Source organism: Puma concolor, chromosome B3 (assembly GCF_028749965.1).
Source record: "Puma concolor isolate L17-30 chromosome B3, mPumCon1.1.hap2, whole genome shotgun sequence".
In the NCBI taxonomy this organism is placed as follows: Eukaryota; Metazoa; Chordata; class Mammalia; order Carnivora; family Felidae; genus Puma; species Puma concolor.
The window spans coordinates 103,888,702-103,898,330 of record NC_141672.1 but is presented as its reverse complement, the minus strand read 5'-3'; the positions used below and the strand labels follow the sequence as shown (position 1 = coordinate 103,898,330).

Sequence of the window (9,629 nt, the reverse complement as noted above, 5' to 3'; positions counted from 1 at the left end):
GTTGACCCTTGAACAATGTAGGGGATTAGGGACATTGACAACCCTCCCCCACCTCCTCTACACAGTCAGAAGTCTGTGTATAACTTTTGACTTCCCCAAAACTTAACTACGAATAGCCTACTGTTGACAGAAGCCTTACCGATAACATAGTCAAGTAACACATATTTTGCAAGTTATATGTATTATATACTGTATTCTTACAACAAAGTGTGCTAGAAAAAAAATTTTATTAAGAAAACCATAAAGAAGAGAAAATACATTTACAGTACTGTACTGTATTAAAAAATCCACATGTAAGTGGATTGCGTAGTTCAAATCTGTGTTGGTCAAGAGTCAACTGCAATATTAGTCAATATTTAACCTCTCTCTCTGCTCCATCCACAAAATGGAAATAATAGTACACACCAAGTAGGGTAATTACAAAGATTAAATGGGATAAAGTATATATGCCATTCAGTATAAGTTTTTAAAGATCATGTCTTGCTCAGAAAGTGTATGAGATTATATATGTAAACATGTAATTTGTAGCACAAGCAATGAGCAGTTCCACAAAATAGCTCTGTCAAGATTACACAGTGCCAGTGCATCAGTGATCTATGGCTGCATATAACAAATTAACCCAAAACGTAGCAATTTAAAACAACAAAAATTTATCATCTCGCGGCATCTGTGGGTCAGACGTGTGGACATGGCTTAGCTGGGTAACCTCTGGTTTAACATCTCTCATGAGGTTGCATTAAAGCTGCCAGGGCTGCAGTCTCACCTGAAGGTTCAACTGGAGGGCTTAGGAATCCACTTCCTATTTTTTGTTGTGATAAGATATGTGTACATTTTAGTAATTTAACCATTTTTAAATGTACAGTTCTGTGTCATTGAGTACATTCACATTGTTTGCAACCATCACCACCATCCATCTGAGAAGTTTTTCATTTTCTCCAACTCAAACTCTGGACCCATTTGGTGCTGGCTCCCCATTCCCCACCCCACCCCTGAGCCCCTGGCAGCTATCAGGCTACTCTGTTTCTATGGATTGGACTCTTCTATGTACCTCATCCAAGTGGAAATCTACAAGGTTTGTCCTTTTGTGACTTGCTTATTTCACTCAACAAAACCTCCTCAAGATTCATCCATGCTGTTAATGTGTCAAAATTTCTTGTTATGGCTGCATAGTATTCCATTGTAGGTATATACCACATTTGCTTATTCATTCATCAATGTACACTTGAGTTGTTGTCACCTTCTGGGTCTTACCCCACCTTCCCAGCCCTCTCAACACTGGCCCCTCAGTGGATGTGGCTCCTCCCAGGCTGAGTCCTGGAGAAGTCACGCCTGCCCCAAGGATGAGACTAACTAGTCTGTGGTTCTGCCCAGCGCTTCCCCAGATTCAGGGACTGGCCCAGTCTGTCCTGTCTACTTATCTCTGCATCCAAGCTGCTCTTCTGTGTTTCAGGCGGTATATCACTTATCTTTGGAGGTTAGAGTCACTTCCCATAAATGATCCCAGCAGGTAATGGGATGCTCTCAACCAACACATGGACCCTCCATTTACCTGCTATGTCCCACCACCACCATCTCCCTGCCAATATCACATATTTCACCACTTAATACCCAATTTTGCATTAACTACTTCAGCATTTCAAAAATAATAAGTGAGCCACTTCTTTTATATAATTATAATCTCCACTCTGCAGATGAGAAAACTGAGATTCAGAAAGGTGAAGAGAACTGCCCAAGGTCACACAGCGAGAAGAGGGCAGTGACAGAACCCCATATAGTTATCATTGAGTTCCCAGGATGTCACGAGTGGTTTGTGGGGTTTTTTTTCCAGGCTGAATAGCTGAAAGCCACCTAACATAACTCATCTCCCAATGCACAGAACCACAGTCCACTGCCTAGGACGGCCCAAGCACAGGGGACGAAGTGTCTGGGACCCTACCGTCCTATGGCACCAAATGGCCCCGCCTCCGTTGCTTCCACTGATAAACCAGAGGAAGCTAGTGGACCCAAGTGAAGCTAGTAAGGTGCCTCTCTCGGGTGCTTGGAACTAGGGCATTAAAGAGCAAAGGGCCTCGGATGGTGGAGCTGTAAGGTCATGTAGAGATGGGGCTGTTGTCGGTGGGCTGGCAAGTCAGCTATGTGGGAAGCAAGGCTGTATCTTTAGAGGTGGGACAGTGGTGTACTTGTCAGATGCCCAGAGAGTGGAAGGAGGCTGCCTGGTTTGAATCGAGGATCCCACTTACCAGCTGCGGGACTTGGGGCAAGTTGCCCAACCTTTAGGTGACCCATTTTTCTCATCTGTAAAATGGGGAAGTGAGTAGTCCTTAACTCATCACCATAATGAACTGAGTGAACACACACCAAGTTCACGGCACAGGCACACATGCACAGTAGGAACTGCCAGCTGGCATTATTCCAGCCTTGAAGACCCACAGACGGAGCAGCTCCCCGTGACTTTCCAGTTCCCAGTAGGTTGCCTCACTCTAAAAAAACTTTTAAGTTTAAAAATCATACACCACATTTATTTGGAAATTTTATTCTTTTTATTGCAAATTTCTGGTAAAGGAAAGAACACGGAAGCTGATCCTCATTTAAACTTTGGTCATAAGAGCACGCTGTAGCTCAGTGGCTTACAACCTCAGCGGCCTTTGAATCACCAGGGGGCCTTTGACACCTTACTGATGTCTGCCTCCCTCCTCCCAGAGGTTCTGGCTTAATTGGTCTAGGGGGGCAGCCCAGGCATCAATAGCTTTTTGAACTCCGCGGGTGATTCCAACATGTGGCCAGGGTGGGGGACCCTGCTGGAGCTCATGGCCTGAGCTTGGCAGCATCAGGAGCACCCAAGCAATTCCAGCGGACATCCAACCGTCGCCTGCTCACGTCACCCCACAACCCGAGTCCAGCTGGCCCCCCGTCCCTCTTCCCAAGTGTCACGTGTGCTGACTCTTCCTCCTCAGAGACCGCAGAGGAGAGAGACACCGGAGGACGCGTGATTCTCTGTGCTGTGGCTTGTGCATAAACAGGGGAAACTGTACTAAATGTGGTTATTCTATCACAGAAAGAAATTCACTTTCTGGTTGCAAATGAGCACTAACCTTTTTTTTTTCATTGTCAAGTGGAAATAGTCTTCCTATAGAGAGAGATGCAAAGATTTGTGACAAAATAAGGAAATACGTGTTGGATGACACATTCCTTAGATGATTCCTCAGGTCTAATTAAAAAAACATTTTTTTGTCAAGCCAAAGAAGGTAAAATACTGTGTAGTGTAGCAGCATATTTTATATGGGTAAACAGTAATAGCCAGTTATATAATTCATTTATGAGTTATCCTAAAAATAGAAAATGCTTTAATTTTCCTGAGTCCTTGGCAAACAACAAAACACAATTTTTTTTTTTTTTTTTAAATCTTCAAGAATGGTCTTCCTTTTCCTGGGCACCCTCACAGTTTAGGACAGTGTGTGTCTCACCATCAGGTTTTATATCCACGGGTCAACAACTTCACTGGCACCAATTTTCAATGACTAGTCAAATATGGAGATTGAAAATAAAACACCCATCCTCTACAAAGCTGCTCAAAATGAAAGGTTCTTGACAGTGTTATAAATGCAATATCAATTTGATTCTCTGTCCATACAAAAGTATGAATTTCTATTCCATTAATAATACTGAATGACTAATGTCTTAACAGTGATAAAATTTTCAGAACATTTAAAAATTACAAAGGATCCCATTTTTACATCATAATTCTGATGTATTATCATGCCTTCTATTTTGTCTGTAAAACTTTTATAGGATACAGTGCATTGACGTGGTAAAACCAAGGCACAAGAATACAGTTACAATAAGTGTATATAAACCTTAGCACTTTGTGCCAATTTTGGAAACATTTAGAGAGGAGATCATAAAGCCTGAAAAATTCTCACATCCTATTATGATTAACAAACGATTAATTGTGCAATAAACAGACTATCAACCACCATTCCATTACTAAATATATGGCTATCACTATACAGGCTGTGGATAGTTGAAAAAAGTTTTCAATATTAAAACCTGGCTTAATTAGGTGGTCACTGTAGATATTGTGCCTTGCATTATCTAGATAATTGTCTTAAGTTTCCATTTTAATCTGCAATGTATATGGCAGTTATCAATTTTTAAGCTTTTTTCATCAAGTAAATGATGAAGCGGGTTTCCAAATGTTAAATCCCTTGTCTCTACAAAAGACAGAAGATTTACAAGAAGATAACCTTATAAGAAATGCACAGATAACAATCATAAAATCCAAATATGGACTAAAAGGTTGAATTCTAATCTACCAGGACATTCTCTTAATTTAGGGTAAGGAGAAACACATTCCTGTGATAATTCATTAGTTTCTTAATTTTAAAAAAATCACCATGACATTTTTCAAAATAGTAAAGTCTTGGCTAGAGCGTCAAGCATTGAAGGAAAGTTAAGTCTTTTCATTCATAAAATGAAGGGGATAAAAGCCTTTCAAAATCCAGGGGCAGGGAGGATATTCCATTGAATTTAGAGAAGTGGAATAAAGTGGTAAAAGTTGTATTTCATACTTTTAAAAAAAGTGTTTTTGAGACTCAAGGTAAACGCTTAGACCCATGAAAACACATTTCTTGGCACATGCACGCCATGAGTAGAACAATCCCGAATGCAGTGACAGCCTGGCTACACAGGTATCTAGCTCTAGCCCCACGAGCAAAACCACGTTTGAGGTCCTTGTCCCAGCCCCCTTCACATGGGACCTTCTGGCTTCTGCATCTGTTGGATTTGCTTCTGTAGCTGGTCCTTGTCCAACTTCATCTTGGCTTCAAGAACTTGCCTGAGGGATCCTATACTTTCATAGATGGCTGTAAACCCTTTAAGAAGAGGTAAATTTCACAAGAGTTAATATTAAAAAACAATGTGTGTCAAGTTCTACAGCATATAGTAATAGTTGATTTGGGCAAAAGCTATAAACAGATGCTAAAACTAATGAAGTAAAAGTTTGATGGGAAACAAGACAGTTACATAGCTTGGGAGTATCTCCCTACAGGTTACTTTTTTTTTTATTTTTATTTTTTTAATTTTTTTTTAACGTTTATTTATTTTTGGGACAGAGAGAGACAGAGCATGAATGGGGGAGGGGCAGAGAGAGAGGGAGACACAGAATCGGAAACAGGCTCCAGGCTCTGAGCCATCAGCCCAGAACCCGACGCGGGGCTCAAACTCACGGACCGCGAGATCGTGACCTGAGCTGAAGTCGGATGCTTAACCGACTGAGCCACCCAGGCGCCCCCTTACAGGTTACTTTTTAATTACAAAGGGGGAAAGGAACTATTACAGTGGAGAAGTCTGGCAGATACCGCTATAACCAAGGGATCAAAGCTAATGTCACCAATGCCGGGAGAAACCAACACCAGGTACCCCTGATAAGGTTCCCTGAGAAGTGAAGGACACACCACTTCTGTGGCATCGTCTGTCCAAAAGGCACAACCTGAGGGGCACCTCGGTGGCTCAGATGGTTAACTATCCAACTCCCGATTTCAGCTCAGGTCATGATCTAATGGTTCATGGGGTTGAGCTTGGGATTCTCTCCCTCTCTCTCTGCCCTTTTCCCACTTGCGTGCATGTGCACACACACTCTCTCTCTCAAAATAAAAAAAAAATAAACATTTTTTAAAATGCACATACATACATAAATAAATAAATAATAAAATGCACAACCTGAATCTAATTAAGAGGAAGCAAACAGACTCAAACTGACATTCCACAAAATACTGGCCTGTATTCTTTAATGATGTCAACATCACTGAGAAACTGATCCACTTCAAGACAGTAAATACAGAAAAATGATAACTAACTATGCTGTATGATTCTGGAATAGAACTTAGACCAGGGAAGGTCTTCTATAAAGGAAACAATGGTTAAAGTTGAAAATTGAATATTGAAAAAATCTACAACATATTACACTATATTATAGTTATTTAAGAGAATGTCCTTGTTCTTAGGATATATAGAATGAAATAATACAGGAGCAAAAAGGCATCATGACTTCTGCAATTTACTCCCAAATTATTTAGGGAAAAAATTATATTTACACACACACACACACACACACACACACACACACACACACTCATATCACACAATACGATTAAGCAAATTTCCAAAATGTTAACAACTGGTTATATAGAGTTTTTGGGCTACTCTTACTGTTTTTCTAAATTTGAAATAATTTCAAAAGAAAAAGCAAAAAAAAAAAAAAAAGAAAAAAATTCTCCCTCAAAAACACATTTCATATTATTCTATATTTATGTGGGTTTTTAAGATAAATGTTTAACAGCTCCTGTTTTCATTAGTAAATTTAGAATTTTCTCAAAAAACTTTCTCTATATTACAATTAATGTCATATAAGGAATAAATATTACTTATTTTAAAAATGTTCTTATTAGAAAGATACAACATATGAAAGAGTAGGTTACAAATCAGCATGAGCTTCCATTTGAAAAAGCACATATATATATCACATATGTATAAAAAGATTTATATAAAGATGACAGCTGAGTGAGAGAAGTTATGAGTACTTAAAAAAATATTTTGCACTTTCTTATTTTCCATTAAGAAACATATTGTTTTTAGAATAAGAAAAAGTAAATATTTTTATTTTTAAAAAGCTCATATGCCTTTCTTAGTAGTAGTTACTAAATCTTAACAACCTCAGTGGCATGTTGAATATACAATAACAAACCCACCCAGAGAATGATGCAAAGGTAAACACTGATGAGGGGCGCCTGAGTGGCTCAGTTGGTTAAGCATCTGACTCTTGGTTTCGGCTCAGGTCATGATCTCACAGTTCGTGAGTTTGAGCCCCATGTCGGGCTCTGCGCTGACAGCACAGAGCCTGCTTGAGAGTCTCCCTCTTTCCCTCTCTCTTTGCCCCTCCTGCACTCATGCTTTCTCTCACTCTTAAAGTAAATAAATAAACATAAAAAAATCACTGATGAAATATTCAAATACCATATTCTAATAGCCCCAAAGACAAAGAAAGAAAATTCATTTTTATCTTCACAAGTTCTTGAATTCATAAATTTATTTGTGATTTCTACTTAAAAAAAAAAATAAAACTTCTGGTGGTAACAACAAAAACTATTCTTGGGATAACTAACTACTTTTATTCCCATGTGGCCAAAGTAGAACGATTCCGCAGGGGAAAATTATGGAATCATGGAATTGGAGGCAGCTGGGAGATAATGTAGTCCCCCTCGTCACATTGTAAGACTGTCTTCTTTTTCCCAATCACACCCAACCAGCTTCCACTTGAATACTTTCAACAGCAAAGAACTCTCAGGCTCACAAGCCACCAGTGTCTTTTTAAAAAGAACCCATTACCTGAGGATATTTCTGCCCTGTGTTAAGTTAAAATCTGTCTTCAGGTAACTTCCAATTCACTTACTGGTTCCAGGTCTGTATTCCTGAATTCACAGAGTAACTAAGTCTAGCCCCTCTTTTATATGCAATAATACTTCAGACATGGAATATAGCTTTCACAGTTTCTTCCGAACAAGTGTGAATTAATGGGCCCTGTTGACTTGTGAGCAGAAGAAAATCATTCACTGCTGTGGTAGCATACTGCCAGCTGTAATAAAAGAAGCCTTCAAAAGTCCCGCAAAGATATGTGTTTATTTCTGAGACACACCGACAGTGGCTATAAACAGAAAACAGCCCTCAGATGGCATTAAAGAAAACGCACACAAGGGACGCCTGGGTGGCTCAGTTGGTTAAGTGTCTGACTTCAGGTCAGGTCATGATCTCACAGTCCGTGAGTTTGAGCTGCGCGTCAGGCTCCGTGCTGACAGCTCGGAGCCTGGGGCCTGCTTCAGATTCTGTGTCTCCCTCTCTCTCTGCCCCTCCCCTGCTCACATTCTGTCTCTCTGTGTCTCTCAAAAATGAATAAATGTTAAAAAAAAAAAAAGAAAGAAAGAAAGAAAAGAAAATGCACATTTGCAAGCTGAGCAATTTTGGTTGGTTTGCCTGTCCATCACGGTGGCTTTCCATGTACTTGGAAGTGACACAACATTTTAGTTCACTACAGCACAGCTACTCAGAAAATCACCTAAGGACATTTTACCGTTATTACCATCAGCCGGGGTCACAGTAGTTGCATTAACTGGTTTTCAGATCATAGTGAAAATAAACCATGAGAGCTGTTTTCTTTTTGGCCTACCAGCGTCAACTTCTGCTTTCATTTCCTTCATGTCCTCATTCATCTGTAACTCCAGCTTGCTGATGCGCCCATGAACCTTCTCCTCTTCCTGTTTTGTTCTCTGCACCTCCATATTCTTCTTCTGACTCTCTTCTATTTTGTCAAGTCTGGCTGACATCTGGCTCAGCTTCTTCTCCATGTCCCTTTCACTGGCTCCCTGAGATCCGTGATAAGAATTGCACCTGATTACTCCAAAAGGAAAGTCTGTACTGCACTCGCATCAGTCCTAGTATCATTTAACAACAATCTGCAGGGAACAGAATCGCAAAGGTGGCTTGTTGCTCACTCAAACATCCATTCTCTCCTGTTTCCTTAACAGACCCCCAATTTTCAGCACAGTGTAAGCTCACCCAGAATTAAGGCTACATTTTATATAGTCCCCTGAGTTTAGTGCGGCCATAAGATTAAGTTCTGGCCAACAAGATGTATGTGGCAGCTTCTAGGAAAAGCTAAAAGGCAGCTGAGACATGGCCTCATCCCTTTTTCCTTCTGTTCCTGCAATTCAGACGTAATGGCTTGAGCACTAGCCATCATCTTGAACTATGAGAACAAGGGTCACTCTCTAGAATTGGCAGAGGTAAGCCAGAAGAATCCCAGGCTGCTGAGGACTGATAAGCTACCACATCAGCGCTGCACTCCCTACACCCAGACATCTTTTATGTGAAAGACAAATAAGATGCCATCTATCAAAGCCACCGTTATCCTGAGGTTTGCTATTAGCTATTCACCAATCCATGTGTAAAAATAAACAGTGATCCAAAGACACAGAAGCCTACAAATGTAGTAGTATGAAATTAAGCAAATCAATCAGTAGATCTGATAATATATGGGAGAACACTTAAAGAAGTATTTGACATGTTAAATATTGTCTTTCCTTTTCTTTCCAGCGTGCTTGGTTTTTGTGGGAACCTGAATCTGCAGGTGAGCCTTGGAGGCCAAGACTACAAACACTGAGCTTTCAGTCGGCTATTGCATGACCTAGCTCTCTTGATGTTATACAATGTGGTCTGCAATCCAGCAGATCAACACTGAGAGCCAGCAGAGTCAGAGATGCAGACTGCACCGGATGCTTCTGCTCCATCAAAGTCCAGTAGGAGGAAGCAGTGCAAGAGAAGAGAAGGGAGAGGAAGAGGGTCAGGCTAAACGACCAAAACACAAAAAGATTTGCCTGCCAAATACCAGTTTCAGAGCCTACTGACTTTGAAGACTCTACATGCAAGGCTTTCTTGATGGTTTTATGGAGCAGTTCTGCAAACCTTAGTTCTATCGGAGAATGGGCTAAAAAGAGAAGGAAAACGGAGAAGAAAACAGTAGATTTTGTTGACGTGTTGCACCGTGAGTGTGCATACTGTGGTTGTAGTGTGATGGCGGG

General features: G+C 40.5%; 1 protein-coding gene across 2 annotated transcripts in view; it reads right to left on the bottom strand.

The window, feature by feature from the left end:
• Positions 1-208: 208 nt before the first annotated feature.
• FAM81A (family with sequence similarity 81 member A) overlaps positions 209-9,629 on the bottom strand; it is a 79,733-nt gene continuing 70,312 nt past the window's right edge. For both annotated transcript variants that reach the window (XM_086710817.1, XM_086710818.1), the window contains exons 8-9: positions 8,219-8,414; positions 209-4,871 (exon numbers count right to left, since the gene is read on the bottom strand). In XM_086710817.1, coding sequence (XP_086566943.1) covers positions 4,747-4,871; positions 8,219-8,414 — 321 coding nt within the window. In that variant the 3' untranslated portion in view covers positions 209-4,746. The remainder of the gene's footprint in view (positions 4,872-8,218; positions 8,415-9,629) is intronic.